General features: G+C 45.0%; 1 protein-coding gene across 1 annotated transcript in view; it reads right to left on the reverse strand.

Annotated features, from left to right (window-relative positions):
- Egf (epidermal growth factor) overlaps positions 1-10,638 on the reverse strand; it is an 83,196-nt gene extending 72,558 nt beyond the window's left edge. Inside the window, exon 1 of the mRNA XM_052730495.1 lies at positions 10,289-10,638. Within this exon, the coding sequence (XP_052586455.1) occupies positions 10,289-10,412 (124 nt within the window). The 5' untranslated portion in view covers positions 10,413-10,638. The remainder of the gene's footprint in view (positions 1-10,288) is intronic.
- Positions 10,639-19,316: the final 8,678 nt, after the last annotated feature.

Genomic DNA, 19,316 nt, shown 5'->3' on the forward strand with positions numbered 1-19,316 from the left:
TTCGAGTCTCTGCTTCCCTTGTCTGACTTCCTCCTGTGCTGTCCTCAGGACCCAGGATTGTCTCTTACCTAAGATCACACCTAGAAAGTCCCTTTGCAGCCTTGAGTGGTGGTGAATACTTGTAATCCTGGCACTTGTGAGGCTGAGGCAGAGGGATTGGCCAAGGGTTTAAGGCCAACCTAGGCTGAATAACAAAAAAGAGGGAGGGAAGAATGGAGGGAAAGAGAGGAAGGAAGGAAGGAAGGAAGGAAGGAAGGAAGGAAGGAAGGAAGGAAGGAAGGAAGGAAGGGAACACAGGAAACAAGGCAGCTCATTTTCCATGTGAAAGTACCATTCAAGGACTCCAGGAATTAAGGCATAGATGACTTTGGAGTAGAGCTCAATGGCAGAGTACTTACCTATACACAATACCCTCCTGAACTAGGGGACAAAAGACATGTTTGCTTGGGCACGTAGTCAGTCTACAATTGGTCAACTATTGATAAGCGAAGATTATTGGAGGCCAATGTTTTGGACTGAACTCTTGTAAAACAAAAGTGACCACTAGTTTTGGGGGCACCAGACCCCCAACAGATGAGACCAACATGCAGCTGATCCTACCGAATGTAATATAACCAAACTGCAGCTTGAAAGAGGCAGTAATTCCTCCCCAAAGACCAAGCCATTCCCCCTCAAAACAGGAGATCCTAGTCTACCCATGTCAATAGGAAGCCCTCCTCTGCCATGATCTTGAAAAAACATGCTGTCGGGGCTGAAGAGATAGCTCAGCAGTTAAGAGCATACACTGCTCTCCTGGAGGATCTGCACTTGAACACCAGCACCTGAATCAGACGGTTTCTAACTTCCTGTACCTCCAGCTTCAGAGGACCCTCTCTGGCAACTGTGTGTGTCTGCACTCACATTCACACATACACACACACACACACACACACACACACACACACACACACACACACCACACTCACATAATTTTAAAGCTTAAAAAAGTCGTAATATGTTGGTGGCACATACCTTTGATCCCAGCATTTAGGAGGCAGAGGCAGGCAGATCTCTGTGAGTTGGAAGCTAGCCTATAGAGAGAGTTCTGGGACAGCCAGGACTGTTACACAAAGAAACCATGGCTTGGAAAAAAAACAAAACAAAGCCAAGAATCTTAATATGATGTAAAGCAATGCTGCTCACCAATTGTTTATTCCTGTTTCCTTACTCCTGTCTTACAAACCCACCCTCCTGCACTACCCGGTGGGAATCCTCTTTATTAAGGTGAATGGGGACTGCATAATTTTCTCTTTTGACATGGCATTGACCACCTTTTCATGGACTAACAGACCAGCCTTGCATCGTTTCTGTTCCGTGTCTAAGTCCTTTGCCTGTTCTTAAGTTGTTATTATTGAAGTTTAAAAAAAAATACAGCCGAAGGAGAAGGGGGTAAGTAAGGAGGTAAGTAACAAAGCAGACTGCCTGAAAATCTGGGGAAACAATGGGTACAAAAGCGGCTTGGAAGAGTGCGCCCTCTCCTGGAGGGGTGAAGAAGCCCCATCCTTGAGGCCTGGTACTGTGGCACCTGGTGACACCAGACACTATCAGCAGTCTACTGACCTTCCAATTCACAAGCTCCCCTTCCAACCTCTGGTAGGGGAAATTGCTCAAGACTTCAAAACAGATCTGTGCTTCCAGATTGCAGTTGTTGGTGCTTTGCAGGAGGCAAGTGAGGCCTCTCTGGTTGGACTTTTTTTTTTTTTTTTTTGGTTTTTCGAGACAGGGTTTCTCTGTGTAGCTTTGCGCCTCTCCTGGGACTCACTTGGTAGCCCAGGCTGGCCTCGAACTCACAGAGATCCGCCTGGCTCTGCCTCCCGAGTGCTGGGATTAAAGGCGTGCGCCACCACCGCCCGGCCTGGTTGGACTTTTTGAAGATACTAACCTGTGTGCTGTCCATGCCAAACGTGTAACAATTATGCCAAAAGATTTCCAGCTAGCAAGCCGCACACGCAGAGAACGTGCTTAAGAGTGCATGTGAGGGGGAATAGTTCATTCTCAACAACAACAATAATTTTCCCTCTTCTTCCTGTTATCAGTAGATCTGAATGTTACATATTTTTTCCCATGGGGTCAAACGTACCTAGGTATATGTACCTAAGTATATGACTGTGACTGGGAAAATAAGGGACAGAAATCATGTATTGGCAGTTTTTCCATTTTTGTTTGGGTGTGAAAATTTAATATAAATGCAAGATGCAAAGCATTAATGCAAGCAAAATGTTTCAGAGAACACATTTCAACAGTTCAACTTTATAACAATTATAAACAAACCTCTTAAAATTTTCTCAACAATGCTAGTATTTGGATTTTTAAAAAAATAAGTAAATTTCTTATTGATGGCAACCAAGTGGTGTTTTGTAGCAGTTTTATCATACAGTAGATCCCATCCTTTCACTACACTTTTCTATCTGAGTTGTCCTCCATGTAAGTATGTTTTTAACGTTGCCTGTCTTCTGTGCTGTTCCTGTGTGTTTGCTAATACAATGCATTGAACTGTAGAGAAATACATCTTGAGAGGCGTCTTTGGTCGGGTAGCTGATTGACGGGTTTTCTGCAGTAGGACTCTGCCTAGTTCCATCGTCAACTTCTTCAGAGCAACTTCAAAATTTTGACAAAGTACAATTCACCAATTTTTCTTTTATAAATTCTGTTCTTAGTATCATTTCTCAGAAGTCTTTTCTTAACCTTGGGACTAGAATGCTGGTATAACTTGTTTTGTGGAGGAAAGGTAGCCTAAGGTTAAGCCTGCTAACATGTGGACCACAAAGGGGACACAGGCCTGTAGATTCATTGACAAGGGTCTTCTCGTGTACATGCAGCATGCCTTTTCTAGAAATAACAATTTATCAAACACATCTGATTAATTTTTAGTGCATTGATAATTGATGTGATCAATAAAATGTTACATTTATTTAGTTACTACATAGATAGCTTACAGGTTGGAAAGGGGGGCTTTCTAACCATTTTAATATTCCTCACCCCAGATTATAGTCTGATTCTTTGCACATGATAGGTACTTATAAAAGTCTCATAGTTTTATATCTTGAATTCAGATCCATAACACATTTCGAGCCCACTTTTGTGTAGAATGTGCACTTAGGATCCCAGTTCAACATGTCGTTTACAGCTACTCAAGCATGGGGACGCCTAGATGTCTAAATGGTGCCACACGATTTGGTGAAAAGATTAATTTTCCATAAAATTTATTTTGTACCTTTGGAACTTGACATCAAAGGCCCTCATGAGCTGCTGCCTTTGTGAAAGATCAAAGGCAATGCTTGTGAGTCTGTCTCTGGATTTTACTGTCTGTTCCAGAGTCATGTGTCTGTCTCTTGGCCAGTTCCATGATCAAGACAACTAGAAAAAACTTTCAAAAGTGCAGTTTTGAGAAGCAGTGGACTCTACTATATTGTTCTATGCCATGAGGAGATTTTCATTTTAAGTGAACAGTTTCAAAACCTCTCTGCTTTTCAACATAAATTAAGCTCAACTTTATTTAAAGGCCACTATGACTAGACTCAAATGAGTTTATCAACGTGAAGAATTAGAAAAGCTTTCCCAGGCCTAGAGAGGTGGCTCAGTGGGTAAAGTGCTTGCCCCACAAGCAGGAGGACCTGAGTTCAAATCCCCAGACCCCACATAGTCAGATGCAGTAGTACAGGTTTGTAATTCCAGTCTTCCTACAGGGAGATGAGAGATGGAGGTAAGGCTAGCCAGTCTGACATATATGGCCATGGACTTCAAAGAGACTGTGTTTCAGACAAGGTGGAAGACAGGAACCAACATCCCAGGCTGTCCTTTGACGGGAGTTCCATGCCACGTGTGTCTGTACATCCACAGAGAAACACACACACACACACACACACACACACACACACACACACACACGATTCCCTCCCCCACATACATACACAAAGACAGTTTTCCCCACATTTTACCCACTGATCCATCATCTCCCAAGCCCCAAGAAACTTAAAAAAATATTTATTTACTTATGGATTTTATGCACATGAGTATTCTATTTGCACGTATGCCTGCATGCCAGGCAAGGGCATCAGATCCCATTAGAGATGATTATGAGTTTCCATGTGGTTGCTGGGACTTGAACTCAGGTCCTCTGGAAGAGCCGCCAGTGCTCTTAACCACTGAGCCATCTCTCCAGCCCCTAAGAAACTTTTCTTAATCCAAGCTAGAATTAGGAATACTTTTTTGGCAAGGAGAACCAATAAAATCATTACACGGGTAGACTTTTAACAGTCTACTATGGGAAGTGTCAATGTGTGTTATAACTTTGCAGGACATGAGCTTGGGGTCCTGAATTGTGACATCAAAGACCCTCATGAGCGGCTGCCTCTGTGTGGACCTCAGCCTCTGCCTGCAGTGGTAGAGGTCAGCTGCATGACCTTCAAAGGCCTTTCAACCTTGACATGCATCTCCTCAATTTCTAACTGCCTGCACTGTGGAAATCAGTGGTTTTTACACGTGAGGCAGTTTTGAAAAGAAGCACAAGCCTGTGCTGAATTCCTGGATAAATATCATTGCTCTCAACCTCTACATTCTGTGAAATATGTCCTTCTATTTGCTTCTCTAATCTTCAAATACTGAAGTGAAATATGTCATTAAGATCCCTGTTAACAGCCCTCGGGAGGCAGAGGCAGGTGGGTCTCTGTGAGTTCGAGGCCACCCTGGTCTACAGAGTGAGTTCCTGGGCAACCGGGGCTACACAGAAAAACCCTGTCTCAGAGGAAAAAAAAAAAGAAAGAAAGAAAGAAGAAGGAAGGAAGGAAGGATAATAACAAAACAAAGCATCTCTGTTAAAGAAACATTTTAAATGACTAAAATAAACAACTTCTACCATGTGACATTTAATCCTCACATTAAAGATCTAAAAAATTTTAAGATGTAAAACTTGATGTGTATCTTATTTATAACTAACACAATTGCTTTTCTTTTTTGTTAATTTTAAATAATGTTCCTCAAATTGCAAGGCTAAACATATAAATACTTGCCAATATCTAGATTTGTGTTACATGAGTGTTCTTAGACAAAAAGATTTTTCTGTTTTTTGAGGCAGGGTCTCACTATGTAGACCCAACTGGTCTTGAGCTCACAGAGATCCACCTGGCTCTGCCTCCTGAGGGCTGAGATTAAAGGCATGCGCAACCACGCTTACCCAGACCAAAAGATTTTTTTTTTCGAGACAGGGTTTTTCTGTATAGTTTTAGTGCCTATCCTGGATCTCACTCTGTAGATCAGGCTGGCTTTGAACTCACAGAGATCCGCCTGGCTCTGCCTCTCGAGTGCTGGGATTAAAGGCATGTGCCACCGCCACCCGGCCCAAAAGATTTTTTAAAACAGAGGAAGAAAAATATTTGAAGATGTCATGCCTATTCCTCAACAGTAATTTCATTGTTCTCTGACCCAATTTGGCTACAACTGAGTTCTGGGCCACAGCTGTACACGTAGCTATGAAAACATACAGGAAAATACTTTAAGTAAGCAGTTTACTTGAAACACTAAAGGTAAATGTGATCACAGTAAGAATATGTATTTATAAAAATGCTTTGCCATCAAGGATGATAAAAATGACAAAACATCCTAGACACAGCTCATCCCAGGGAACTAACCGCAGCTTCTCCTAAGTGTCTTATCAGAACAACACAGCACAAAGGCGCTTCTAATATGCAAATGGGATGAAACACTGCTTCTCAACAAGACAGCTGCGGTGATGCTCTTCTGATTCTCCGTATCCTAGCAACCGTCTACGCGCAGAAAGAGCTACCTTCTGAATGAAATGTGTCGTCCCGGAGAGCTTGTGCGGAGAAGGCAGACAGGCTGTTCAGAGTACAGGAAGGTGGTGGTGCTCTTCTGTGAAAGGCCCTTTCTAGTCTGTCCCTGGGGCTTTTCGAATAAATCGTTGGTTATCATGAATCTCCACCACAGGAGCAAGCAGGGTCCGCAACGCCTGCACATTCACACAATTCCAGGACACGGAGCATCGTAGGAAATATTTGGGAAATCCAAACACTGACAGACATGAGCATGCTTGGCCTGCTTGCTTAGGAGAATGAGAAGGTCAGGGTCAGAAGTGAAAACGGACCTGCAAATTCAAAGTCGTAGCTTGGACGGGTCAGGAGGTGATAGGACGGAAGTGCCTAGCCTGTGTCGGGCTAAGAGAAAGCAGTCGCTCCACAGTCCCTAACTCCCGCACTGAGAGGAAAGCTCTGAAAGACAATGCTAAGGGGCTACCTGCTAAAGGAGACACGTTTGCATGAGCCATCCCATCATTGCCCTGGGAAGCTTGTAGCGCAGACGCAGAAGAGAATGCATTTTCAGAAAGCATGAGGCCTGTCAGGGAATGGAAAGGTCCCTTTTGTTTCCTTTTTAAAAAAATTTCCTTTTTCCATACCTGGCAAAAATGGCACTCATCTGCATAGGCCTGACTCAGAGTCATTTTTCTTTTGCCCCGGTGCCCAGCAAATGGGGCTGCTGGAAACACATGGTGTGTGAAAAACTAACTCAGTCCCAAATGTAATCTACCAAAGAAATCTGCATTCTTAGTGCATCTAATATCCAGGCAATACTCTGTCACACGAGTAGTACACACATTCAGAATGACAGTGTGAGTCTGTGAGCAAGGGGGAACAGACCACAAAAATGGTTCATCCAAAGGACTTCACCAAGGTTTCCATAACTGCGGTTACTGCTCTTACTCCTGTTTCTAGTGTTAGAAACTACAGCACAAAAAACGACCAGCCGGGCAGTGGTGGCACACGCCTTTAATCCCAGTACTCCGGAGGCAGAGCCAGGCGGATCTCTGTGAGTTCGAGACCAGCCTGGTCTACAGAGCAAGATCCAGGACAGGCACCAAAACTACACAGAGAAACCCTGTCTCAAAAAAATCAAACCAAAATAAAACAAAACAAAACAAACAAAAAAAAAAAAACTACCATTGCATTCTCTGGCTCTAGAATTGTTCAGATTGGTAGTAATAACTAAAGCTAAAGAAAACACTAGACTGTTTCACGAAACTGGAAAATTTCTTGCAAACCTTTAGGAATTCCCTGGAAGAAAGTGTATTGTTCCCATGGGTGACTCTGAGACACGGCCAGGAGTGAATGCGGCCACGTTAACACAGTGCCGACACCAATCCCAGGAAGCAGGAACAAGCAGCTTCATTTTACGGTGAAGAAAATGACACATGCCTTTCACATGCGCCAGGGCTCAGATCCCAGCAAGGCGGGTTGTCTGTCTCCAGAGTTGATATTTACAAACAGAGTGTATGCAAAACAGCATCCTGCAGCTTCCCTGTGGTCAGATGTTAAAAGAAACTCTTCTAAAACTGGCTGGAAACAGACAAGATTCGGACCTTTGCACATGGCTGTGAAGTCAACCAAACTTCAGCCCGGTCTGAAATCAGTGACCTCACTGTCCACTGCTAACAGCAGACTACCCAGTGAACTACCTCGATGCCATGCCCAGATCCCTCCCTCAGTCAGTTCTCTGAGGCCAGGCTTCTTCCGGGACTGCCATTTACCAAGAACAGATAACACAGGTTTAGACGCCAGGCCGGAACAGTTCCCTGTCCAACTGATACTTGTCCTCCAGGGCAAAGAGATTTAAAAGTTCAGACACTGCTTGCTAAAAGTCGTTCTTTGCTCTGTCTTCATCTGCTCTCGCTTCAATAAAAGCCAAGAAAACGTTTGACTTCGATCCTGGTGAATGGAAAAGAAACCGAATTCTGTCTTGGTTTCACGGGAATGGCATTCACGTGAACAGCAACCTCAAGACATTTTACCTGGATCTTGTTAGGCCACAAAGCATTCTTCTGGCTAGGTCAGGTTGGCCATGGAGGTGAACAGTCTCGATGCCAAAGGCAAGAAGTACAAGTAAAATTGAAGCGGTGAAAAAAAATAGACGATGTCACCATTATCTATTTACAGAGGAGAAAGAAATGCTACCCTCTGGAATGTGCGGGTGACGGGGTGTGACCTAGTTAGTTTTCAACTAACCTACGATTCAGAGTGAAGCAGAAGATTTAAAACAGCCATCTGCTAGCGATGAGGGGTTGTGGGGGTGGGGAGGGGCAGAGAAGCAATGGATCACACTCTACGAAGCCTGTTCCATGCCCCTGCAGTGTTCAGTATAGGCCAGTGCGTGGAATGACCTAACCAAAGAACGTCAGTCATGGCAGGAGCCCAAGAGGACATTTATCAGGCCGGCCGTTGGGCGAGGGATATTTCACATGTTACCTCTTGCCATCCCAACAACGATCCTGAGAAACAGGTGTCATTTCCCAGGGATATTGGAAAATAACCCAACTATTAAAAAGGCAATGCAAGCCGGGCGGTGGTGGCGCACGCCTTTAATCCCAGCACTCGGGAGGCAGAGCCAGGCGGATCGCTGTGAGTTCGAGGCCAGCCTGGGCTACCAAGTGAGTTCCAGGAAAGGCGCAAAGCTACACAGAGAAACCCTGTCTGGAAAAACCAAAAAAAAAAAAAAGGCAATGTAAACTTGAAATCCAGTTTGTCTGCTTCTAAAATCTATTTCTTCCATACTGTGAAACAGTCTCCCGACGTCATTATTCCTGTCTGAGCTCCCTGTCAGTCTGGTGCAGACTATCTCAGAGAAGTACACTGGAGCCACCAGCAGGAGTGGGTAGGCGCACAAGGCATAGGAATCCCACACTGTTCCAGAGGACCTAGGGCCATGCATATGATTGCTTCTTCAATTCCTTCCTCATTTTAAGTTCCGCTCATAGGTTCATCTCTTCTGGATACTAGCTGCATGATTGCCTCCTACTGTTAACCCTCCCTAACTGTGCAGGTAGAGGGACCTGACTCTGGTCACTTTCCAAACACCCCAGTGACATTCCTGTCCACACAACACAACTGTAGCCAAGGGTTTTCTCTTCTGTCTCCAGTGGCGAAGAGGAACACTTCTTTCATTAAGCAAGAATTTACTGAGTATATGCAAAGTGGCAGTGTCCTAGGTCCTGGGGATGCAGAGGTAATTAGCAATCACTCCCTCCTTCAAAACCCCAGAGATCTGCTCTGCAATTGCAATGAATGCTTCCTGGTAACCTTTGGGCCCTGTGAGCAGGGACACCTGGTTTCCTTGTGTGTGATTTCTCTGAGCTATCCAGTTTGGAGGTCAGCAAAGGAGCAGCAGCCAAGCTCTGCAAATTTGGGTCAGTTCTGTTCTCTCTTATTCCCACGATTCTCTGCTATCTATCTTCTAGAGGTTTCTCTTCTGAAAACATGATATGTTTTCTTCACTCCACTTTTTTTTTTTTTTTTGAAGCCAGACCCTATCTTAAAAGGGCAAGATGATAATAATAACTAAGTCAAACGTGGCGGCACACATCTGCAATCCCAGCGCTTGGGAAGTATAGTGAGTTCCCAGCCAGTCTGAGCTACAGACTGAGACACTGTCTCAAAAACACAAATGAGGAAAGAAAAATGACAAGAACAGGTTTCCAGGGCAGATTGGACCCTTGGATAAACGGAAGCAGCTTCCTTGCCTATGCAGCAGGTTAGGGACTCACTCTTGGAGTAAAGAATAAACAGCGAGAAAATGTTTTCAACTGGAGTGTCAGGTTGCCAAAATGTGCGATGAGAAAAAGCCCTGACTCCTCCAGAGAAAGCCCTGTTTATAGGAGAGGAGCTGGGGCTCACTTACTCCGTCACTTCTCACAGTCTGCAAAGTCACAGTGCACCTGTTACTAAGAACCCGGGAGCTGTGTCAGAGCTTCGCAGTCCAGCAGGGTGGAGGGTGGGAGCCTGAACTTGAGACTTTTTTTTTTTTTTAACAAAACCAAAAACTTTGACTTGACTTATGGCGTTTTCTGCCACAAAATTACCAGAAAGAAGGCTTTTCAAAACCAACAAGACCAACTGCCCCCCGTATGTTTCCCCAATTTCCAATACTCGCTGATCAGCTGGGCGTTACCATCTCCCCAGGATAAAGACTGAGGTTTCCTTGAAAAGAAATACCCAGCTGGCTTTAAATGACGCATAATCACTCATGCACAGAACAGTGGAGAACCGTGACATTTTATAGTTGCATCATCTGAACTCTACGAGGACAGACACACACACACACACACACTTCAGAATACACAACTAAAGCAAACATACACACCCCAAGACAGCCGAGGGGGAAAAAGCACAGGTGTACAAGGTAGGCTGAGCAGATGCCTGGTGGCATTGCCCCCGAGGGGCTGCGTTCCTGTTCTTGGATTACTCACCTACACAAGTGGAAGCCGGGCTTCTCTTGGGGAGACCTGGTTGACAGTTCCCGTGCTGCTGCGCGGTGACGCTGACAACACTGATCTTTAAAATTACAGGCAGGAAGGTGAGCGGCAGCAGCATGGTCTCGGTGGTTCTAAGGTCAACAGACAGTGACTTGAGTTGCTAGAGTGTAGAGCAGGCGGAGTCAGTGCGTCCGACCCCCAGAGCTCCCAGCCAGGTCGGCCTTCGGCCCCGGGGCATCTTTTATTTAGCTGTTTTAATGCTGCCTTCCAGCTCCTTCTCCACCTCTGAGAGCCACTGAGTGCCGCCTGAAATGCTCCAGGAGAGAGTTCTTTATCTCACTTTTTTTTTTTTTTTGGACAGCAATAAGAACTACCTGACACCCTTATGACAAATTTCACAGAGCCCAAGAGCTCTGGAGGCCTGCGGGTAACTGATTTCTCGCTGTGACCGGCACAGCCAGGCAAAGGCTCAGCGAGATCTGAGAAAGAAAAAGAATAGACGGAAAGTTCCAAGCCCCACCGGGATGAGGTATGAGTCTAAGAAGAAATGTGCAGATAGGATTCCTTCCGGAAAGGCGCTTCTCTTTTGGGAACCCAGAGAGACTCCCCTCTCCCTTTTAAATCTCCTCTGGTCCCACCCCTCACCTTCAGAGTCACTTGAGCAAGCCAAGGAGAGCCTCTTTGCAAACACCAGTGCCGGCAATTCCACCAAGCGGGACGGGTAGGGCAGGGTGCCAGAGAGGAGATACTGCCACTCACTAAAAATATTCAGGGCAGGCGAGGGGAAAGAGCAATTAGGGGTGCGGAGAGGCTAACGATTCGAGGGACCTGCTGAGTGCCGCCTATGTCTGAGAATCTTGAAGAGTGGAGACAAAATTTAAAACGCGTTTTAAATCAAAGGCGAAGAGCCCCGCTGACAATTCAGATTTATCATAATGGATCACTGGCGTGAGCAATGCCAGAACAGCTCACCTTCAGCTCATTATTTGAAAGAAGTGTCAACGGCGGCCACATTCCTGGAGCTTAATCTTATTTCTCCTGTGTATTTTATAGTGGAATTTCTAAGATTGTTCTTTCCGTATCAGAGCGAAATCCCTGCAGCCAAGTCAAGAGATGATACAATGTGCATAGACACTTTTTCTTTCAGCAGGAGGGTAATAAAGCATCACCAGGGGCCAGAAGTGCCGGGTGGGGGTGGGGGTGGGGGAAGGAATGGGTTGTTATGATTGAGCTGTGTTAGATAAAGAAAATATAAGGGAATCTTGTAAAAGCTGGGGACCCTGGAAGTCCAGCAGAGCCAGGTGCACCTCCTTCTCGGGTAACTCAGGCTGTCTTTCCACCTCTGAGTGATAGAAAGCAGTAGTTAGCTCTCCACTGGCTGTCCCCTCCTGCACTCTCTACTTGAACCAAACTCCTTCAGGAATATTCTCAGGACCCCCCAAAACACCCAACTCTGGCCAGCCATTTGCTTTAGACTTGATGAACAATGGGGATTTCGGTCAGTTGACTTTATCCTGGAGATGGGACTTTCCTTTAAGTTGTCCCGAGGTAGGTTCCAAATTCTAGTTAAAATATAGCTTAACACAATTATCTCAAAAGCAACAGACGCATTGGTGTATACCCGTCACAGAGAGCAGAACAACCCAAGCCCTTTGCCCATGCTTAATTGGACTTTATTCTCAAAGGCAAAAGGTTAAATCACGTTTCTCGAATTCCAGCCGCCCTATGCCAGGCAGCTCTGACCCTGTATAAGGAGAAACAGACCCCGAAGGGGCAAAAGAAGTCATGTGGATGGGTGCACAGACTGTCCCATTGCTTTCTAGACTCATGGAGACTCAAGACTGAGACTGAATGTCCCACAAACAACCTGCACTGGGTATTCACCACCAACCTTGTCAGCCAGCTTCCCCTTCAACAAAGCCCACTTGCCAGTATTGATGATGACGGAGAGCAAAGGGGTTGGGAACACAGTAGAGCATAAAGCCGAATTATCGCATTAATATAAACACACACGGGACATAACCCACAACTAACTCTATTCGTTTGGGTTTGGAAATATTCATATCATTTTTGATTAGGAAACATTGGCTTTCAGGCTGCTGAGGCTGCTCCGCAGGTGGAAGTAAAGGCTGCCAAGCCCGTTGACCCGAGTTTGATTACCAGAACCAACGTGGTAGCAGGAGAGGACTGACTCCTGCAAGTTGTCTTCTGCCTTCCATTGACGCACATGGCACTCTCACTCACACCCATGTAGACACACTCACAATAAGTAATCACAATTTTAAAAAATGTAAATGTTTGTTTCCTTCATTACATGTCACCTGAGCTAATATCATTGATGCTGAACACAACGCTATCACCTTAGGAGATGCGGAACCAACAGGGACAGAGTAGGTACTTCAACTGATGGCTGATGGTAAAAATCAATCCAGCAAATTTCCAGACTGCCCACAATTACCCAAATAGTGAAATCGCTGAACTAAGCTACCTAACTAGAAAGGGCTTCCAGAGGGGTGTAGAAAGTCTGGATTCTTACTTCCAGCTCTCTTGATGAGGCACTGTGGTAAGGAACAGGAGCTCAAAAGATCTCAGAAAGAAGCAAGAATTTTAACAGCAACTTGGCTGGAGGCCATTCACATGGCATTTTGGCAATGAATCTGGTTGTTTTCTGCCCATATCCTGAGAACTTCCTGAAGCTAAGTTAAAAAGTAACAGGCTAATTTCTTTGACGGAAAAAAAAATTCAAGACTGAATACTTTTGAGTCTGTGGTGTGGTTATTTTTGATAATGCTTGTGCATATCCACAATGAAAAAGAGCAAGTCTGGTAGATGTGATCCTTTTAAAATTTTTGTTACAGTAAAACTCTAGTGTATAGATCTTAAGAATATGATCTAGTGAGTTTCATAAATGTATGTGCATATTTTACAAATGCCTCAGTCAAAATACAAAATGCTTCTGTTAGCCAGATTGCAATGGAGCCATCCCATGGCCAGCCATTGTTTTTGTTTTTCTTATCCTGTGTTAGATTGTTGTTGTTGTTGCTCTTAGACTTCATAGGTATGCAATTGTATGGCGTGTCAACTCTGTTGGGTTCTTCTGCTCAAGAGGTTCTGAGATCTGCCTGAGTTGTGCACGTTAGTCCTTTCTTCTGTTCTGAGCTGGATTGTATGCTTCTGTAAGAATGCACCACAACTTGTTTACCCAAAACCTTATTTACACGTGTGTGTTCATGTCAGTGCTCAAGTATGTGTATGTGCCCATGTGTGACTCCAGAATGGCCAGAGGTCATTCTGGAATGTCATTCTTCAGGTGCCTTTGATTTTTGAGACAGTCTCTCACTGGGACCCTCAGCTTGCCAATTAGGCTGGGCTGGCTAGCCACTGAGTCACAGAGATCACTTGTCTCTGCCCCTTCCATGCAGGGATTTCAAGTACATACCACCACATCAGCTTTTTATGTGAGTTTTACAGGGACTGAATTCAGGTCCTCGTGCCTCCACAGCACACATATCACCAACTGACCATCTCCCAGCCCTGTTTATCTGTAGCGAGTCTTTCTCTGTACCACCAGTGCAAAAAAAAAAAAACAACACGGAAACTTATTAATTGTGAAAGCTCGGCCTGTAGCTTAGGCTTGTCCCACTAGCTCTTATAACTTAAATTAACCCATTTAATCTATGTTTTGTCTCATGGCTTTTTACCTCTCTTCCATCTTGTACCTCCTGTTTCCTCTCTGTGTCCTCTGTTGTCTCCCTCACACCTATATTCACCTCAGCTTCCTCTCTCTCTGCCCACAAATCCTGCCTGACCTCTTCCTGCCTAACTATTGGCCATTTAGCTCTTTATTAAACCAATCAGAAGGTGCCTTGGCTAAAACACATTTTCACAGTGTACAAAAAGATTATTCCACAATGTTTACCCATTATCTTCATGCTGGACCTCTGGGTTGTTCTAGGTTTAGCTTGATGAGTGTTTTCATCTCTCTGTAGTTAATATCTAATAGCTGGTTCATAGGGTATATGTTTAACTTCATACAAAACATCCAAATATGTCTTCAGAGTCGCTGCCCGTATCATGCTCTCACTAGAAATGTATGCAAGCCCCTATCATTCCTTGCCCTCACCATCACCAAATTGTTAGTCTTTTTAACTTTAATCATAACTGTGTGAATGACATAATACTCATAATTTCAATGTCTTCCTCTGATAACTGTCGTGTTGACCATCTTTTTACAAGTTAATTAGCCCTTCATGTACCCTCCTTCATGTCACCTTTATCCCCTTCTAATTAGAGCACTTGACTCTTTATTATTGCATTGTTTGTCAAATACACACACATCTATCATCTACCTGCTCCTTCTTCTGCTTTCTGCCGATTTCTTTTATGTCTTCTCTACAATCAAAACTCCACCACCCCTGAAGTTTTCTCTGGCTACCGGTGACTGGCACCGTTTGCCTTGTCGGCAAAATGAAGCAGTTATTTACTTTTCAGTGATCCATAAAGATGTGTCTGTAGATAATGAGAGAAAGAGACAGCATTCAATCTGATGGATGATGTGTGGATCTTCAGGGACGCTTCAGTCAGCACTCAAGATAGGGCATGAAATATGAATATGTGAAAACAACACGAAGAATGAATGCAGGTGAAGTTCCTGTTTGTGACATAACCAATAAGGGGTGGGACTCCAAGCTCTACTCTAAGATTTCTGAGTGCCCTGAGAAAGGCAGGAGGAAAGAACGGAGCCACCTTAGCTGAGACGAGAAGACTAACTCAGTCAGTTTTTACAACACAGGATCTGAGATCACAGGAGAGCTTACGTGGTTGAAATCCATGTCACTGAAAGAGGCAACTCTCTCTCTCTCAGGGTCACCAGAGCTCTAACTTCCCTGGGTGCACTCACACATTCATCTCGACCTTGCAGGACATGTACTTTGGCTGCACTAAGCCAAGACTACAAATCGAGGCAGCTCGGAAACTGTGCAGATGAGACCGCTCGTGTGCAGTAGTGAACGCTCGTGTGCAGTGACAGTGAGTGCTCGTGTGCAGTGACAGTGAGTGCTCGTGTGCAGTGACAGTGAATGCTCATGTGCAGTGACAGTGAATGCTCGTGTGCAGTGACAGTGAATGCTCATGTGCAGTGACAGTGAATGCTCGTGTGCAGTGACAGTGAGTGCTCGTGTGCAGTGACAGTGAGTGCTCGTGTGCAGTGACAGTGAATGCTCGTGTGCAGTAGCAGTGAATGCTCGTGTGCAGTGACAGTGAGTGCTCGTGTGCAGTGACAGTGAATGCTCGTGTGCAGTAGCAGTGAATGCTCGTGTGCAGTAACAGTGAATTCTCGTGTGCAGTAACAGTGAATGCTTGTGTGCAGTGACAGTGAGTCTAAACTGTGGAGGGATTCTGTTTATAAAAGGAAGTTTTTGTTGACTTCACGGAATGCGCCAGGGACCTTCATCTCTAGTCCCTCCAGTGCAGAAGTGAGAGAAAACAAGGTCCTATGTGACGATACCGACGCGGCTCTGGCCTCTGTCCTACCACGTACACTGTGGCAGAAAGAGTGTGTGTTATTGTGCCTCAGGCTGAGGCCACGGCGTGTCCAAATGTCACTTCCAGAGGAGACAGTTGACTCCGCAATTGTGTCCACAGCGAACAAACAGGGCAGAGGCTGTGACTGCTGGCCTTTCACATGACAATGTCGTCACCATCCCTGGACTGTCTTCTTACTCTCTCTGCTAACAGGGACATGTTTTGTGTCTCGTCAGTAGATAAATGGTTGCTTTGATAGATGTCCACTCCTCTGCATTTTTCTGAAAGTGACAGCACTTTATTCTTTGCAGGTGAATGATTTTCCATTACACATACAGGAGCAAACATATTTCTAATCTCCCATATTTACTTAGACAATTGTAAAAAAGCATAAAGCCGAATTGAAAGTTACAGTTTTAAATTTTATCATTGACAATTCGCATTTGATGCTTACAGGGTCTTCTTTACATCGGAAAAGCATTAAAAATGCACTGGTATCTACCTGCAAGCTTGGGTGTGGTCTGTGCTGCTTTTCAAATGCCTTTGTTTTGAGGAAAACAGAAACTACGTTCATTGATTCCCAATCTTCTAACGAACAGGCTTGTTCTGGACTTTGGAAACGTCTCTCCACTCCTCTCTGGAGGTCCCTAAAATATCATGCTGCTTGGCAGATAGCTTGTTTTTATTTTAAGGTCAATTATGTCAGTGGAGTTTCCTCCAAAATGCTTCTGCCAGGTTCACAAGTCACGTGACCAACCATGCCTCTTGTCCATGCAGACAGTGCTTAGAGCAGAGGAGGCCCTTGGTAAATATATATATATATATACAGTTTAAAGTGAATGTGTGAATGGCTACTAGGTAAAAGCAAAAAGCAGAGAAGAAATAGTTTCCAGTGTGTGCATGTACAGACCTAAGTACAAAGATTCTCAAGATAGGCCTGCCAGCCCTCTGTGACGCTGACAGTTATTTGGGTGCCATTTCCTTGTGGAGGTCACCCCCAAATACAGCATCAGTCCACAGGAAGACCCCACTGACAACGTGGGAATGTCTGAAGAATCCCCAAGGAGAATGTGCCATTTCTACCACAGAAGGAAGTAAAGCCACTTGGGAAGGGGAGCGAGAAGCTCTGCAAACCTCACGCAACCTCTCAGCTGCCCAGGGAGCAAAGCCAAGGCGTGGTTCTCACCCCCAAATGCCACGATGAGAGAAGGATTCTGGTGTGTGGCATCTGAGTCCCGCAGCTAGGGACACACCCTCTTTATTATTTTTTTTTCTAATCACAGCTGTCCATGCTGTTCTTGGACGGCAAAGACAAGGAAAAGGCCAACTGGGCAGAACCTTAGAGAACTTTGGCTAAGGTCATGGGAGTGAATTTGGCAGCTGGACTCGCTAGCTGGACAAACTGACCTTTGCTGGAACGGATCCGTTTTTCCCTAGCACTTCAGTCGGTGGGTCCTTGTTCCCATTTTCCCCAGCATGCCAGAGCAGCATGGCTTGCAGCAGTTTGCACTTACCGACCCTGGCGTGAACGTTCACCTGGAAATACTGATCAGAAAGGCCAGCCATGGGCCTTTCACTTACTTGGCTGTTCACACCTGTGTTTTCTGAACTGAATAAAGAGTGTTCTGTAGCACATTAGTCCACTCGTGCTTTTTTATTTATAGTCCCAAACACCCATTTAATTGCATTCCTGCAAAGGGTGACTTTTCTGGGGACAGAAAAGTCAGCTATTTTCCCAGTCACATTTGCTCTTCGGTGCCAAGAATGTCCAGGTGATGTTCAGGGGAATGTGTCCCCACCATGCGTCCCCACCCCCCACCCCCGAGGTCCCCTTGGGTCACCTGCATTGAGTTTAAGCTCATGGAGCTGAGGAAAATTCTGTTGCCCACTTGAGCCCACAACTCCCAAGCAAACCTTGTTGTCCTGGTTTGACTCGGCACCAAGTAATTCACCTACATGAAACTGGAAAGCCTATGCGTCCACGGAGGTGCTAATGTCCACAACTGGTGTATTGTCTCGTGGCCCTGTGAAACAGGACAGAATTTAAATGACTGCGTGTGTGCTACAATTCTCTTTTCTAAAGTCCTCACATTAACTCTCCGTTTTGAGAGATGCGAAGAAATCACGGGTTCAAGGGTTCGTTCCAGTTCATTCACAGAGGAAATCACTTTGAAATTTCTGAGACACATCTGTTTTCAATTCTCTTAAATCTATTGTGTAGATTCAACTGCATCTAGAGGGGTGCACAGGTTTTCTCAACCCAACACCAAGGTCCTAGTGTTTTTTTATAGGAAAAGTGGTGATGTCCCAGGAATAAGAGCTCTAGAACCAAGGATCAAGGAAATGTTGCTTGAATCACGTCTGAATTTGTAGTGTGTAGCACGGGCTAGGCGGTATTAGGAAGCACACACAGAATGGTGTGTAATGTGGGCTAGGCTGTACTAGGAAACACACACACACACACACACACACACACACACACACACAGAATAGTGGCTCTCAGCATCAGCCAGGCACAGCGTAATCACCAGGGACATCTGTGGGGCATACATGGGCTGCAAAGAGGGTGCCTAGAGAAATTCAGATAAATAGAGCTTAAGCTTTTAAGGTGTTTACGCAGAGAGTGGATACAAATGGTGAGGAAGGAAGTTAGCTCAAGTTATTTATGCTAAGATAAGATACTAAAAAACAAGAGATAGTGTCAGGACATAAATAACTTGTAAATAGGGTGCCCTTTAAAATGATTGGTTGGTTCCTTCACCCCCTCCTAGGGTTTGGAGGTTTTCTGGTATAAAAGAAGCTTACTGCTTATCAATAAATGAGTTCTTGCTTGACTTGACTCCCTGCGCTGGGGAGTCTGATTGTCTCCAGGTAAGAGGGAGGCTGGGAGACAGGCAAGCAGTGCGCACTTGCCTTTCCTCGGTTCCAGGCCACCTCTTCACAGGTGACCTAAGTTCCCGGTGGGGCAGGTCCCCACAGACATCTGCAATCCCACACAGCTAGTGTACGTCTGATGAAGTCTGGTGACTGGATTAGCATCTTTAAAAGGTCCAGTGGAGCAGTCAAGTTTGAGAACTCAGGGAAGAAGCTTCGGGCTTCCACTCTCCATCATCCGTAAGGCGGGCAGACTGTCTCCCAGATTACCGTTTTTCTCGGTGACACAGTCACCTGGGTGAACTGGGGACCCTCCTTGTGGTGTGGGCCCCCACTGAAAGAATAACTCCTGCCATCAGTTCATCTCGGAGACAACCGAGATGTCCAGACAGGTGTGTCTTCCGTGGTCATCCATCCTCCTTTTTTTTTTTTTTTTTTTTATCATCAATGCCTTACATTTCTAATGTAAACAGCTTGATCTGTTGTACAGTTATGAGAACGATTTTTAAATTTAAAACACTGAGTTAACTTTTATTTCACTCAAATTTGACGTTGCATCTACCCTCGATTTCACATCATATGTAAATTAGAAGTGCATGCAGGCTTCACATTTCAAAGTAAAATA

Source organism: Peromyscus californicus, unplaced genomic scaffold (assembly GCF_007827085.1).
Source record: "Peromyscus californicus insignis strain IS unplaced genomic scaffold, ASM782708v3 Scaffold_9__1_contigs__length_137607984, whole genome shotgun sequence".
Taxonomy (NCBI): Eukaryota; Metazoa; Chordata; class Mammalia; order Rodentia; family Cricetidae; genus Peromyscus; species Peromyscus californicus.